This window comes from Corvus cornix, chromosome 4 (assembly GCF_000738735.6).
Source record: "Corvus cornix cornix isolate S_Up_H32 chromosome 4, ASM73873v5, whole genome shotgun sequence".
Taxonomy (NCBI): Eukaryota; Metazoa; Chordata; class Aves; order Passeriformes; family Corvidae; genus Corvus; species Corvus cornix.
The window spans coordinates 2,068,647-2,085,775 of record NC_046334.1 but is presented as its reverse complement, the minus strand read 5'-3'; the positions used below and the strand labels follow the sequence as shown (position 1 = coordinate 2,085,775).

At 42.3% G+C, this 17,129-nt stretch overlaps 1 protein-coding gene across 1 annotated transcript in view; it reads right to left on the bottom strand.

Annotated features, from left to right (window-relative positions):
• ANK2 (ankyrin 2) overlaps positions 1-17,129 on the bottom strand; it is a 139,328-nt gene that overhangs the window by 67,317 nt on the left and 54,882 nt on the right. Inside the window, 8 exon segments of the mRNA XM_039551201.1 lie at positions 1,883-1,955; positions 6,929-7,027; positions 9,142-9,240; positions 11,818-11,916; positions 12,024-12,122; positions 13,111-13,308; positions 14,674-14,772; positions 15,340-15,438. Of these exon segments, the coding sequence (XP_039407135.1) occupies positions 1,883-1,955; positions 6,929-7,027; positions 9,142-9,240; positions 11,818-11,916; positions 12,024-12,122; positions 13,111-13,308; positions 14,674-14,772; positions 15,340-15,438 (865 nt within the window).

Below are 17,129 nucleotides of genomic sequence, written 5' to 3'. Positions count from 1 at the left end.
AACACAGCATCACCGAAACCTTACTGCTAGCCTCTTATAAAGCTACACCACCACTGAAAGGTACATCCTCTTCATTTAAAAAGTTTTGCAGCCTTCCTGTCCCAAGCTGTTTTAAGTTGCTGTGACAAGCACCATCCACGTTAGGAGTTCTTGCAGTGAATGCTAATTCAAAGCACTGGAGAGCATTAGTCATGCAGGACAGCCCCTTCAAGTTCTGCCAACATACTCAAGATAGAGGTAATAAATCTGAGATTTTCTGGCTTCCCTTCTTCCTCCCACCTTGCAGGAAACACGCACTCAGCCACACTTCAAAAGTAACAGAGGGGAGTAGTGTTAGGCACCCAGATTATGCAAATTTGTGTTGTTTCAACACAAAAAATAAACCAGTCTGAGTTAAACAAAAAGAGAAAGTCTGTAGGTCTTACTCCATGAACTCCTGCTAACAGCACCCGTGCCACTATATGCTTCCCCATCACTGAAGGGTTCATCATCAGAGTGTTTAAAGGCTGTACAACACACAAATTCGTTTGAGAACAAGGAACACCCTGGATTAATCCTGTAGAAGCAGGAAGACATACTAGGCTTTGTGGATTTAAAGATGATTCAATGGTAGATCAAAAGATTAGGAGAAAACTCAGAAAGGTGAACGTAAGGCAAAAGCAATTTAAAGGCAATTCAACATAGTAATTACACAAGCAGTTGAATGTTTCTTAATCAGAGACAAAACAAAATAATATCACTGGTCATGATGCAGCAGAAAGTAATTGGCTGTGAATCACACTTGTTTGCTTTTGCATTTTAAAACAAAAGGTTGCATCTGGAGCCTAAGCATCATATTTTCTCAAGAGCATAACTCATTTATCAGCATAAATCCCATTTCTAAAAGCAATACAAGAACTTGTAATTAATGAATGCCATTAACTTCGTGCACCATTTAGAACCACAAGTGCATCTGTGTTCTTTGTAAAAGAACAACACCAACCCTGTAACCCAAGTTTCCAAATTCCCAGGACTTTCTGGAAATTACTCACTCAACACATTATTTGCATGAAATAATAACAACCACCATAAAATCGCACACATAGGATATTGTAATATTAACACTGCCAAGTGTAAAAAGGAACATAGAAAATCCTTCCAAATGTGTTTGTATTTATTACTACTGTTGTGACTGAAATTTCTAAGTCGTCACTGCAAACTCTTAGAAAGGGATGGTTTTAGGCCATTTCTGTGATTCTGAGCCGTATAAAAGTGTGATACTTTATCACTCCTCCCAGAAGTTCACAGAAATCTTCTTGGGATGCAGCTAAGCAGTACAACACACGCCTTCTGTCTGTACATGCAAAGGCCTCTGAAACCCAAGTACCAAACTTACTAGCATCTTGTTACTTTTTATCATGCCATGTGTCTCCTTGAGTCCCATGTGCCAAAAGCTCCCTCAAGGGAATGTTCTCCTCACCCTCCACACCTTATGCATCTTCTTACACAAATGTTTCCAATTAGGCAAAATTCCTAGATATTCGTATCTGATACAGGTGGCACAGATCCAAAAAAATTACTGTTCGGATTCCTCTTTATGGGAGGGTCAAAGCCAGCTTTGTGACAGCTCTACACTGAAATTTTAAAACCCATTGGGAAATGTTCCCATTTGCCAATTTGGTTCAGATAAGCTTTTTCTGAAAAAGATGTAGGAGTTCAGGATTTTGTTTTGTGTCAAATTTTGGCATCTTTATGCAAATACCATAATGATTACATCATTAAAAAAAGAACTTCATTTCAAGCACAGCAAAAGGAAGATGTCAGAGTACTCAAGCACCTTCTTGAGCCTATGAAACAGGTTACATAGGTGATATGGAAGAGGAATTTACCAAAAATCGCTCACCTTCTTCATCTGACACATCCAGGACCTCAGTCATTGTCTCGGGTACATTTAGCTTGTGCTTCTCTGTTATAGTCTGCAAAGACAAAATCAGTCCTCAAATTAAACACCAAACAGAAGAGCAAAGTTTACAGCAGTGTTATTTTCAACAGAGACAGCAGTGGGATTGTGCTGAGGCATTTCATAACCTGTTTCCCCTTCCCCTAGCTTTCATTGTCATCTTTATTCCAGAAGCTCCTATTCTCAGTGCTGCATAAGGTAACATTTCTTCTGGCAGAAAAGTACAAAAACATGAGATAATGAGCTGGTCAGAGGAATAAAATTCATTTATAAATGGTGCATGTAGAACAATTCAGCTCAATGTTTCCAAGACAATTTTAAAATGAATTAGGTAATGTCTACAAAAGAGCTTCAGAAAGTTGTATGTGGCATATGGAAATTATTAAATTGTAAAGCATTTAGAAATGAAGTTATGAATGATGTGAAATTCCTAAACTAAAAAAAGATGTGAAGGATTTACACAGATCACTTGAAACATGTCTCCCCCATCTCCAGAAAAAGGTGACTGCAGTGCATATTAATGATATCCTTTTCATAAATCACGTGTATTCCCACAAAGCACATACACATCAGAGAAAAAAAAAGTTGTTTGAAGATTTTTAAACATTTTGTGCACCTAAGAGCTTAAAATATTGTGAAGCAAGGCAAGTATGGACTGAGGAATAGTGGGAGGATTCTGGTTAAATATCAGAGCACAGAGCAGGAAAACACTGGAAGTTTTTTTTTAAATATAATTTTATCTTCATAAATGACTTCTGGGAGGACACAAATGTCCAGAGGTGCTGGACCAAGAATGGGGACATCCTTTCAGCATCCAGATTCGGATTGGAGAAGGAGATGAACATCATGAGAGAAATTGTAGGAAGTGCGAGATGGAAAAAAGTTGCCTGCAGGGAACTCTTCGGTGTGTTACGATACAGGGGACAAAATGCCAAGGGCTTCAAAAGGAGCAGTGATCAGAAGTGCCTTAGTCAAAACCAAAAAGCACCGATTTCCCTGGCTCCACCTAGCCGAGCTGGGGAGCTGCGGAGGGCAGCTGGCACACGGCCCTTAAGGATGTGTGGGAGCACAGGTGCCCCTCTGGCATGGAGAGGAGTGCCAGGAGGCCACGTGTCTCCCCTGAGAAACCCCCTCTGAGGCAGGGCTCACTCCCTGCTACAGATACCGTCTATTGTGCATAAATTAACATACATGCAAAGGAGTGAAAGCATTTCATGTGAGGGATAATTAAATCAGCCAAACCCTGAGTCCCTTATGCAATAGTGTTTTGGGAAAATGCCTGCTGATAGCAAGCAGCGAAGTCAATAGCAGCTTTTGTTGCAAAAAACTTTCTAGTTATTTCCTGATCCTGTTACGTACTTCTCTGTTTCTAACAAAGTGACAAAGCCAGCATTCTTGCTTATTGTAAAATACTGCACTTTCATAAATAACTAAGTTACCGACCGTGTAATTACTTTGGAAATTTGTTTTAAAAGTCTGCTTTACATTTCTGAAATCTATTTAACTGTGACAGCAGTTCCAGTTTACGCTCCTGAGGTACAGGGAAAGAACAATGCCCTTTGCCTCAATTGGCAATCCCAATTAGGCTCCTAAATTCACTCTTCCCATGAGTAAAAACAACTAATTATTTCTGTTGCAGCAGAACACATGTTCGGGATTGCAAATTAGTTTCTATTCACCAAATGCCCCCACCACCATGACTGACTTTTCCCCCGTATTCCCACGGCTTTCCTGGGATAGAAATGTCAGGCAGCAGCGGGGTGACAAGGCCAGCGATGACAGATGGGGAGGCGCTGTCATTCAGGTGGCACTGACTTTGTCTCTTCAACACCAGAGTTAACAAGTAAGTTCAACAATCAACTAAGTTAAAGCACAAGCTGCAGGTAGAGAGGATCACTGTCCACTTTTCTATTACCTAGGCCACCAAGGTTTATTGACCATTACAGCCATCTGTTAGTTACTTAGGTTTTTACAGGCCCCCACAGAAAAACACCCCGGTCTCTAAGGCTTGCAGACATTATTATCTATTTACAGGGAAGCAAGGATACTTTATTGGTTTACTGACTTTGCATCAGTAAGAAAAAAATTACTACATAATTTAACAATCGAAACAAAGCTTGGAAAAGAGATTCCAAAGTGTGTGTGCGCACAGGCACATTACAGAAGAACAAAACCTCTTCAATGCCATCTTTGGAACACGGAACTCAGCAAGAATCGTTAATTCTACTTAATTCTTAATTCTACTTAATCATTAACTCTACATTAATTCTAATCCACACAATTTCTGCTGGGAATTAATGCTTTTAAAGGAACTTTCAATGTGATACTAGATTTTTTTTTAATTGATAGGCACATCAAATACTCTCAAAATTTAAAATCCGTATCTAGCCCCACGAACGGCCTACATGGAAAATTGCTCAGTGTGTTTCTCAAACTCCCTACTGTTTAGTACCATTGAGAATTTCATTATGGAGTTTACTTAAGGCTTCTGTATTTGAACCTTCCATTGTAAGGCCAGATTTTCATCAGGTGGCATAGAATAATTCAAATATATAATTCAGGTATATAAACCCAAATGTGCTTTCAGCAATGACTTACTCACACAGCAGCATACTGTAAACAACCAGAAAGCTCCTCATATATTCATCCGACCACAGGAAGACTATGCTTGTTTGTATAAAGGGCCCCAAACTTAATTGCATAGCAAACCCCCGAAAGTCCAGTTTGTTCTGATTTATTTCCCGATGCTCTCTAATCTTTCAGTAAAAAAAGTGCACTTTATTCTATCTATTGCTTTATACTCATGTGGCTCCACTAATAACAGCACTAATGCAAGTAAGAGGAAGATTTGTTCCAAGTTAGAGCGAAGAAAGGCTTTGGCACTGGAGATCTTTTCCTCATCTCAAGTGCCAGTGACTTGAATATCAATCAAGCATCGGGCTGTGTAACATCCTCGGTGCAGGGCTCAGCCCAGCCTCAGAGAAGGAGGTAGCTATGGTGACAGCACCTTCTCTCAGGGCTCAACGCTGCGCTGACGTTTGGCAACATCAACCTTACCATCTGGAGAACCTGACCGCAGAGAGCGCCTGCTACTTACCCCTCCTTTTCAGGACTTGTTCTAAATCACGTTTCATCAACATCCCCCACCGCAAACACCACCATTCCATATATCCCTAAGGTACAAGGGTTAGATGAAGTCATAGCTGGAGAATCTGCTGAGTTTATCGAGGGCTCCCACCTGACTTTTAAAGTATGCAGACACAGATGAGGATTTCAGATTTCTCTTATGTGCAAGCATTAAAGGTCAGCTCTGCAAGTAAGCTTCAGTACTTGATTCAGTCCTAAACCCCAGGAATGAGTTAGCCGGTAGGAAAAAAGATTAATCCTCAGTGTTTAAAGAAATATTTATCCAAAGTAAATAATTCCCAGGTGTCTTTTCATAGCACAATTCCTATTATTTCAAAGATATAACACCTATGTGAGACAAGGTACAAGTTTGCACAGTGAAACACAGTGTAAATGAGAAAGCAAGTTACTGCTGTAATCAAACAATAAATTATAAACATGTACCAGGACACAGCACAGAAGATGTGACAAAGGTGTCCTCTGAAGCTTAAAAATATAAGAGCTAAAGTTTCTCAAAACAATTTCCCTAGGTTTTATTGTCCTAAATTTCTGATTAGATACATATTTATGCACGTATATGTGTGATGTGCTATATGATTAAACAAGAAGTAATAACAACAGAAACACAGAGTCCTTATTAAGAGACTTCTGGAATTACACTGGAATTCCTTCTCCAAACCTGACTCAGCCTGATCTTTGCAGGTCATTAATAAATTATGACTCATTCTATTTGCAACCTTATGCCAAGTTATCTTTATTGCATCTTCCTTGGTTCATATCAAGTGGGATTTGCTGTCAACATGCAACAAAACCGAAATTATTTTTCCATTTCTTTACAAGAGATTCTGGATTTCTTCTCTACTTCTAACCCTCTCCATGACTGAACAGCAGCATCTTTTTAACAATCTGTGAATTTTTACAGCTCTGAGCTCCTAAATGTCATCTAGAGCGAATGGATTTTCTACAATGCTAATCTTGCATTAAAAAAAAATTAAAATAAAATGAAAAAGCATGACCTTACAGCAGTGTTTCAAGATAAATGCAGTAACCAAGATTTAAATTAACCTAATTCCTTTAATTATGTGCTTTTTCTAACGTTCTCCCTTCTGACCTGGTATGACGTTTCTAGATAGGAGGTAAAAGTGCAAGAAGGGAAAACCTTCCCCTCCCTGGGTGTCCCAACAGATCCGCTTTTCCTGGCTTAAACCACCTTACTGATGCTGAGCACACACCAGTCACGAACCCTGACACCAAAATACAGACTCCAAGAGTGTGGAGCACTGAGAGGACTGAGCCTGTACGGAAACATTCCTCTGCATTTTGGAAAACAGGATCTGTTTGAACTGGAAGTGACTTGAGTAAGAAGATGATGGATGTGATTCACAGCCATTCAGTGAGCCTCACTAGGTTTGGCTCCGGGCCACAGCTGGTACAGTCCCAACGTAGAGATGCTGCAAGGATTGAGCCTCAGGAGGTGTCAAAAGCATGGAGATGTAAGGCCAGATGGAAAAGGCGAAGTGTAAAGAGAAACAGGGCAGGATCTAAACAACAATGCACAAACTTCTGGAAAGTCTGGGTTTGCAGCTCAGACCCAGGTCTAGAAACAAGTTTTACTCTGAATTGTTGTTTTCCATCGGTATGCACACAGATTTTGTTCCCTAGCTCAGGGGAGCCTGCTGCCTTGCACACACTTCCACATGCTTATACGATATACTGAAAGCACTGTAGCAAAAATACGGGGGGGGAGCTAAGACCCCCTCAAACAAAACAGAAAAGGAAAGAGATGCACGGAGAGCCTGAGGGAAGAGCAAAAAGACAACACTGAGTAAAGAAGAGCAACATTTGAATGCATGTGCAACTCACAGTTGTGGTGGTGGTGATCTCCTCCGTTACAACCTTCAGCGTATCGACCACGGAGATGTATCCCAGGCGCCTGGCGATGGCTAAGGCTGTGTTACCATTCTGAAGGGAAGAGAGAGGGGGAGAGCGCACTGAGAGAGAGGGAGGATTGTGATGTGAACCAATGAGATCACTCTCCACGCTGCATGAGCCAGCATTTCCATCCAAAACAAGGCACAGCCTAGGAAAATCACGGCTTTTTTACCGTTACATCTGACTCCGTCTTTGTAACTTCTTTAAGACTATAGCCCAAATTGCCATGGTAACACAACACACTTACATCTGCCAGCAATTCCAAATACTACAGCGCTGTATGGTTTAACCCTTCAGGGTTCACATTCCACTATACAGCCTGTCTCGCCTGCAGAAGTTGGGGGTTTATTTTGCAGAAATACACTTTTAAAAAATAAAAAGTATTTTAACCTCTTACAGTTTCACTCCCAGTTGAAACTGTAACACCTTTCCCAGGTTCAATTCCTTACCTGGGGAATACAAAATTACAGCTGTGTTGTCCCCATATACTCCTATTCCTTCATACAACAAAAATGTATCTCCACTAACAGTTCACAAAAGCTAATGATTTAACAAATACAAACCACAAAAGGCTTGGAAGTGAGGAATTATAGTTCCATTTAAATACACTTATTTGCAGTTTGAATGTTGATAATATGGAGACATGTCATTCATCAAATGGACATTAAAATAATTCAGCAAGAGTTTAGGCCTATTTATCCCCATTTCATCTCCTGGAACACTGGCAGTCCAGAGTCCCCCTGTCACTCAGCCTGGGGAGGGGAGCAAGGAATGTGTTCTGTGGTTCTTTGTAAAGAGTTCTACACAGAATTTTTCCATGCTATTTTGCACTAAAGCAAGGGACAACATGCTGTCCCTCCTGAGGCATCATGAACTGTCACTGTACTGCTCTTTGCACAGAAACGATTTCTCTTGTGACCCCACTGCACCACGGGCAGGGTTATCAGCCTGAGGCTCCCTCTTCTTCAGCAAGGGCTTAAGTTATCTACAGTTTAAACTCTTCTGTATTAGTCTAGCTCAGCAACCCTGAAGCAACACCGAGTCTGTGGATTAGCAGCACAAAATGAACAGATTAGCATCTTCACAGCACAAAAAATTTGACTGTTACTTGTCACTTGCACATTAGCTGCTCATACACCACTCCCATATCTTCCTGACAGATGTCTCAGGTCGAAATTCTCTCTTATCTCAAGACAGAGGTTGCTCTGTGTGGACAAGGACAGATCAAGTATCTGAGGAAGCAGCCAACTGTGCAGCAAAGACACATCCCTAAGGCTGCTTGGACTTGGGTTAGATTTGGGCATGACAGCCCCAATATGAGGACTGAAATCAAGCCAAGAGACCCCCAGCTGAACACACCAAACAGTACCTACAGCCCCAGAAGATGACTACAGTGGTCTCTCACTTCATGATCAAGTGCACAAACTGGTATTCTGGATAACTTTCACACAAGATTATTCCATGCGATTGTTCCAGGACCGAACACAGCGCCAGTACTGATTTAAGCACACACTCTAAATGCACATGGAAAACTGATCCACTCTGGGGAATGACAGGAGTTTTGGACACTCTGGCAGTGTTCTAATGATTATCCAATTAGAGGTGACTAATAACAACATCAACTTGACATAGGACAGTCGCATTCCTGGCTCACTGCGGAGAAGGAGCTGTGCCAGGAGCTATTGACGGTCTTTGAGGAGGTATTAACTTCAGTGAACTCAGTAAGAACCTGAAGCAAATCCAGTGGACAGAGGGACAGGAATTTGGGTCTAAATTTAAAAAAAAAAAAAAGGTTCTGAACTGCCCTCGATTTTTATGGGAAACTCCTTCTGGAGATATCAATTTCCAGACAAAAGTGTTGAGGCAGAGGGAAACTGAATGAGCCTGGCACAGCCAGCTGTGGCCAGCCTCATCCTGCAGCTCAGTATCTGCTTCTCTGCCTCATGTTTAGCTTAGTGCACAGTTAGGTCAGATGTGAACTACCTTAAGAGGATAAGGAAAAGCAGAGGAAATTACATTTCCACATATGACAACCAGCTGTACGAGGAATACTTTCACCAAAACAATGCCTTGCTCTTGAGTCTAAGGAAGGAAAGTAAAGAACCGTCCAGGGAAACAAGTTCCCAGTGACACGTCAGACTCACAGTGGTGATGGCATTGGGCTTGGCCCCATGCTGCAGCAGAACATTGATGATGTGAGTGTGGCCTTGCTGAGCAGCCTGGTGAAGAGGGGTGTACCCATTCTGTTATCCACGGTGGTGACAGCAAAAGCAAACGAAGAACAAGAACCAATCATTAGATCAGACACTGCACTTGGCTTCCTTCTGCTCCTTTTGAGACATTTTAAACATAAATTATGACATCAACCCAAAAATAATAAACCTTCAGTAATAATAATTCTCCTTGCCCAGATTAATGAAAATATAAAGGAAGACAATATTCTTATTCAAAAAGCATCTCTCTCTCACAATAAAAGAAACCTATGAAAACACTTTTTCCCCCCATTTCCTAAATCAGAGGAAGGTACAATGAAGAACAGCAAAGTTAAAGGGGCATGCTGAGAGCATAGAATTATAGCTGAGAGGCAGAGAACATTGCTCTTCCTCTCACATCCTAGTTTTCAACAGAGGCCCCAAGATTTGCCTCTAGAATATCTGAGTCAATTAAAAACACATAATTTTTAACAACAGTGATTAAAGCCTATTTGCTTCCTAAAAGGCTAACAACATATACCTATTACAAATGTCAATCAATTTTAGCTTCACTTTATCTCCAAAAGGCTGGACCAAGTTGTAATTACACTTAGAAACACGTACACAGTGTCTGCATTAATAAACATACTTAGTTCAATTTACTCATCTGCTCCAGTGATTTGTTCTCGTGCCTCCCAACACAGAAACATAACCTAAACGTGCGTAAACTGCCTAATCTGAGATGGTATTGTATAAGTCCAGTCAAGCAACTGATTTACAAAATTATTTGCAATTGGCTTTAAAAGCAGGCAGGGAAGAAACTGGAAGAAAACCCTGGGTTGATCTCATTGTACACTTACATAAGGCCTGGGGCAGGCTCTGAAAATGTGCTCTGAGAGTTATCTCTGCTGCAAACAAACAGATGCCAGTAATGCTTTGCACTGCTAATTAGACAGTGATAGTTCAAAACTGTTACAGTTCTTATACTGACAGAGTGAGTGCATGGCCTGCTAAGAACTACTACCTACTGTAGGTTCTAGTGGCAAGCAGATTCACTATCTTTACTTAAATACTAGCGCAGTCCTTCAAAAATACAATTCATGTGTTCCTTGCACAAAGCATTGTGCGGGCTTTCTCTAGTTAAGGCCCAAGTTGCAATAGGGGTTTTTCACTCTTTAACATGCCTGTCTTGAATCCAGGACTTATTCTTTAAACTAAGTCCACAACACCAGTTGACAGATTGCCAGTATTATTAGTGGTCCCTAGGTGTGAGATTTTGGAGAACTACTTCCTCATACAAACTTGCTGACTGTAATGAAACTATTCTAAATAAGTAAAATACCTGGGTGAATGGAATCAATCTGTCCCAGTGGCCCTTTAAACACAAAGAGAGACCTAATACTAAAGACATGACTTTGTCTGTCCCTTGAGTTAGCCTCCAAATACCTCAGCTGAATGTCTTGGCAGCCGTAGTTTGGATCCTGCTAGTGTCTGCTTTATTAATTCTCATCAGCTGTTTGTTCAGTAGTGTTGCCTGTCCTTTCGGAATCCCTGAGTTCTGCCCATTGATTCTAGGTGATCCCATGAGGGATGGGCTAGAGACTCTTATTTATTTACTTGGCTGTTTCTTACCACATTGAGCTGTGACCACGGTGACAAAATAATGCTTCTCTGAGAAACGAATCATCCCATAGGTCCCAGCTGGGGACATGGGAGCTGACCAGAGGGACCAGCAGACTACAAGCCAGAGATTTTGATGAAATTTAAAAAATACTGTCAGTGGGCTGCTTCCTGTCGCTCCCAGGACATCCAGCTTGAAGCCAGTAGCCAGCAATTGCCTGAAGTCAGCTTTAACCAAGCTGGAGCCCTGCAGATCCTGAGTTAGCCTTCTCTTTCTGATAAGGGTGATATGGTGATTTCTGGGATGCAACACACTGTTGCTGCCACCAGAACCTCTCTCTGCATTCTCAGAAGATAAACAACTCTTGCTACAAAATGCATCGCATTCAGCTGGTGTGCCCACCAGCTTATCCCAGGAGAAACTGCTGAGGTCAGTGGGCTTTATTCACACTTTGGTAGTCAGGCCCATTTCAGTCTAAGTGGTCAAATTCCCCATAGAAAACCTCAAACTCTTCTTGAGTAAACCACATTCCCTTACCACAGCTACTTCCTCTCCCAGAGTCATCCCACCCACACACTGAACAGCAGTAATTCTTCCCACTCTTCTCCCAGCATATTGGAGAGAACCTGGCATCACCCTCAAAGAGTCTGAATTGTTACTTAGTAGTTTGGCAGCCCAGTGGTATTACACTGGTGTAAACCATGTGTAAATGAGATCAGGAACAAACTTGTGTTTGCTAGTTCGCAAGTAATAACAAAAAGAAAAACCAATGAAATGGATTCTCTGTGTTATTTTTTCATACACCCAAAGAGCTATCTGGCTTTTCTTTCCTGAACACCACACCATGAGATGGAGCAGAGACAAGGCATTCCATTACAGCTACCGTACATTGACACCTCCCATGCCACAGTTATAGCTCCCAAGGAAAAGCACTTATGTCATGTAGGAGTGCTGGGTTACCACATTCAGAATAAATAGCAAAAGCAAAGCAATGGAAAATTCTTTACCTTTGTTTTAGCATTGACATTTGCTCCGTGCTTGAGGAGAAAATTCACCATTTTGATGTTTCCATAGTGACAGGCCACAATTAAAGGTGTATAACCAAGCTACAGGAAGAGAACAAAGAAGTAAAACTGCAAGCTCAGTGGAACATTCCTTGGACAAGGGCAGCACCCCTCAGCATGCTGGAGACCGAAGCCACTCCATGATTTACCTTTGTCTGAGCATCCTGATTTGCACCGTGTTTGGTGAGTATTTCGGCTACATTCACTTTATCCTCTTGAGCAGCAAGGTGTAAGGATGTCAGTCCAGCCTGGAGATGGAATATAACAAGTAAATAAATAGACAGAAGTAAGAATAAAACCCTACTTTACATAAGGAATAAAATCTACTTTCCCACTTCTTCATCTTTAAAACATGAAGAGATCCTAACTATAGCTTCTGAGTATGGGTGGTGTTTTTAAACAATGTAGAGTCAATATAGCTCCTGTTCCAGCTGACAAACAGCTCCAAAACAATTACATCACCATACCCATAGAGGTCAACTTTCAGGCATCAATGCTCAGATTTGCTACAATAATGTAATTTGGGAAGCTGAGAAGCCCATTAATAAAATGCGCTTCCCACTCCTCAGACAGGAAAGGGAACCTTGACAACAGCAGGCACAAGTCAGAATGAAGACATTAACTCCAGAAATAGATCCCATTCAAATGCCAGAGAAAAGGATGCAGCCTTTAACTGACGCCCCACTGTGATCACGCGCAGTGCTTTCCTGTGAACAAGGCCCTGAACAAATTTTGTGTAAGGAATGAAAATCACCTTGTTTCTATCAGCAGAATATATTAACTCCACGCAAGAAGAGACCTGAGCCTTCTAGTCTGACTTGTATGAGCAAAAGCTGCAGGCTTTTCACCTGCATAAATAAGATTTGTATATATCCCTGGATAAACCCAGCGACCCATGAAGATTTACAGTAATGGGGTTTTTTTTGATGACCTTGTTTTCCATAAAAAAGCTATCATACACAATCATTTAAAAAAATTGGAAAGGTCTTCCATAGAATTTTTCTTAGTCTACTCCAGTAATACTGTTGTTTTCTTATTTGCCAGAGAATGTAAATTTCTTCACTCAGAAAAAAGGCTGAAGGATAAAAACATTAGGAAAAGAGCCTCTGCTGGTAAGCGCACTGAATTATTTCAGACTGTAGCTCTCAGGTTTCTGGTGCATGTTGTTACGGACACAAACGTCACATCTTACTGGATACTCCCACCCACAATACTTTGCCTCCAAACGTGAATTACCTTTGTTGCCACGTGGATGTTGGATCCTTTCTCCAAAAGCAAAGTCACCATGTCAGTGTGACCTTCCTGGGAGGCCAAATGAAGTGGGGTGACCCCTTGCTTGGTCAAAATGTTGGTATCAGCCCCGTAGTTCAACAGAGTGGTAGCTATCTGCATCTGGTTTTTCTTGGCAGCAATATGCAGAGGCGTATATCCATTCTGACACCAGCCAGGAAACAAAAGGAAAATAAAGTTACCACAACAGCCATATAAGCCTAAGAAGTCAGGCACCATAAAACAGTATTATTTGATGTTACCCCTGCTATTAGAGATGAGAGTTCATTAAATTTTCAAGGCCAGACACATCCCACATGGCCCTGCTGTTGTGTTGCTTTGTCCGTCTGTTATTTTCGCCGCCTAAACCAGATCAAAGCCAGCCCTCACCAGGGTGGGCAGGACTGTTCCGCCAATACCTTCAAACTATCTCGAGTTTGACACCTATATTTGGTACAACCTATGTTGCAAAAATCCCTTTTGAGTGATGAGTGACGTTCCCCATGATGAGTGATGGGTGCACACTTTTCATCACATTATGCTTTTTCAGAGCATGTGGGTAGAGATGTGTTTGCATATGGAATTTTAATACATGTGCCAGTCACAGGCTGGAAACAGCAATGGGGTGGAATGTTTTTGTGATCGAATTAACCATTTAAGCACAGTAGAATAGCATTTTCTGGCAGTAAGACAACTTCCTAATCGCTTTATAACACATCGTGAGAGAAAAATCCTGGGTGCCAGCACACAGATCCTGTGGGGGTACTTGGCTGAGTTGGCCTGTGGTTGTTTTGTTGGGTTTTTTTAAGTGGGAGTTTCCCAAACTACCCTGCTTTCCATGCACTGCTGTGGAAACCACATTCCCAATACAACCCTTGAACGTTTCCTGGAAGCCTGTAGATCAGCAGCTTTGCAGAGAGCAGGACACTCTCTGGTATTGCACCCATCTGGTCACCATTTTCCCCTTTTAGCAGCTTTTGCTTTACACATCGATAGCATACCACCACTCCTACCGCTGGAATGATTAGTGTGCATGGTCGGAATACACATTTCTAAAGTCATTGCTAATATTGCACAATAGTGAGGTGACTTCCAGCTGTGACCAAAGCTCTAACAGGGCTGGGTGCCCTCAGGGCTCCACAGTGTCCCCTCAGAGCTCCCCTCACCGGCACATTGATACCACAACACCACTCCTAACCCCAGAACGAAATTTCTAATGCCATTGCTAACATTGCACAATAGCGAAGTAACTTCAGCCGTGACTAAAACTCCGGTGGGACTGAGTCCCCTCAGTGCAAGGGGTGCCCCTCAGGGTCTCCTCAGGGCTGCCCCCACGTACGCGCTAACACCACAGCACTGCTCCTAAACCTGGAATGAATTCCCCTTGTGCTCATTCGCCATCTTCCTTGTCGGAATATACATTTCTAACGCCAGTGCCAATGCTGCACGTTAGTGAAGCGACTGGCGGCTGCGCCGCGGCTCCGTCGGGGCCAGCTCCCCCCAGGCTCCCCTCGGGGCGGGCGGGCTCACCTTGGCGGTCGCGTGAGGCGAGGCGCCCTTCTCCAGCAGCAGCAGCGCCACCTTCTGGTTGTCGTAGTGCGCCGCCACGTGCAGCGGCGTGAGGCCGTTCTGAAAGGGCGGGGACGGCGTTAGGGCGTTACGGGACGAGGGCGCGGGCGAGCAACGGCAACGGGAGACGGCGGGGAAACGGGATGGAGGGGACCGGGGTGCGGTGGGATGGAAGGGTCCAGGAGGCTGCAAGGGACAGAGGGGATGGGGGGGGGCAATGGGGATGGACAGCAAGGCCATGGCAGGCAGCTGGCTGTTAGCGGGGAGAAGCAGCGTACCAGGCCAACCAGGGTAGCAGCCGCAGGCTTCCATCACACCACAGCAGGGAAAACCTGGGCTTTGCTCCTGTGTTTATCCATTGGGAATTTAGGTAGCTTGATGGAACCGCTGCTTTCTGAGCCACAGATGCATACCTGCCCTCAGAGCAGCCAAGCACCCACCTGCCATGGACCCAAACCCAACATGCTGGGTAGCAGCACTCAGCCATCACCCGGGGGAGACACGACCCCAACAAAGCCACGGTCACCGGGCAAAAGCAGCTGCAGCCCTCTTGGGGTGCATATTTCACACAGTTCTTCCTTAAGGAAGGATCCAACACACGTCTGACTTTTTCTTCCCCAGCAGTACCTTGCCAGCAGAATCGGGACAGGCGCGACGCTGCAGCAGGAGCTTTGCCACTTCCAGGCTCCCATATTTGGCTGCCACATGCAATGGTGTGAATCCCTTCTGAAAAATTCCAGGAGATAAAACACAGACTTGTGTGTTAAAGGTCATGCTGACATCTCTTGTTTAAGAACTACGTGTTAAGCACTTATTCTTCTACCTCAGAATCAACAGCTGAACCTAGAAAGAGCAGCCTCTCTCGAAAGCAGTTTGAGAAGCACGAAACACAGTAAAATACTTTCCCTTTTATTATTCTTCCCTATGTATGTGCTGTCAGGCTGGCAGACATTTGTCTGATACAGACTGCACTAGCAACACACACTGCGTGGGGGCAATGAAGGTACTTCTTCAAATTTACACCCCAAATCAGCTTCACCTTTTTTTTTCTATGGTGACAGCTTTAAAAGTATTTCCTGCATCAGTCATTGCCAGTAACAATGAAACACCAACTAAATTCATCGAAAAAAACCTCCAAACTCCAAATCTTTTCCTCCATTAGGGTGTGATGAAAAATTATTTGTACTTGGATTTGTGTATTCATACATTCACAGAGTTTTACCAAAGCTAAAAAAAACCCCTTCTCTTTCCCTGTTTTAATTGGTTAGGAAAGCTCATGGATGTACGACAGTAGGTGGCAGGCTGCACCGCTGCCTGGCAGTACTTCTGGGAAGCTGCAATGACCTATTTGCGTGGCACATAAGTGATGTTTAATGTTTATTATCATTATCATTTAGTTCCATTAATCCCACGTCAGAAGGAGTTTATATTGGGTAATCTCAAACATTTTCAGTTCACAAATCACAGGTCTATAAAGATATTATCTACTAGGCTCCATCTTCTCCTATTCATAATTATAGAATGTTCCTGAAATACTAATTGCCATCGAGCAATATGGGAAATTAGGAAAGTATTTAGTGTATTTTTAGCCATTCTAATGTGGTTTAATAGCTGGATAAAAGGAGAACAGCAAGCACTCCCAGTAATCCATGGATCATAATTTGAAAATTGCTGGTTTAGTCTTTTAAACCATAGAAGACACCCTGTTGTTCATAAGCATGTTTTAAGCTCCAGCTGTAAAACCAAGGGTACTTTTATAAATAGTGAAAAATACGTGATTCTCACTTATCAAATGCTTTAAATTTGGAAAAGATATCTTGGTATATAATTCTCTTCACAGCTATCTATTTTCTTACATGTTCATCTCTGTTAGGAGTCTATTGGTACCATTTTTGGCTAAAAAACCCACTAGTGGTTCTGGAGAGCATGTCTTTTATCATCCCAGACAAAATGGCCTGTTGTGTCACATGACACCTCATTTTAGAACCTCATTTTAGAAAACAGATTCAACATGCGATGTGACTGGACAGATACTGACTTCTATGCTTTAGGAACATTCCTTTCAGCTAGCACAGGGCAGAATTATTTTACTATTTAAGTAAAGAAGGTATTGAAGAATAAAAGGCAGCCTGTTCATAAAGAATGTGTCATTGCCATCCCTTTTTTTGTTTTGGAAATTTAGCCCAAAAAAGCCCTGCCTGTAAGACAAAGGGAAAGGGAGAAACAAGGACATTTTAAACCTGTTGGGACAACGTATTTATCAAGAACTGCATTTGGCTTCAGTGGGAACCAAACCCAATTTTAGATGACAGCAAAATAAGTTGAAATTTGATTAACTTGTGATACATTACTCCAGTCTACTGAATTGTTGCCGATTAAATAAGAACAAAATAAAAGGGCCAAACAACTTAATTTCT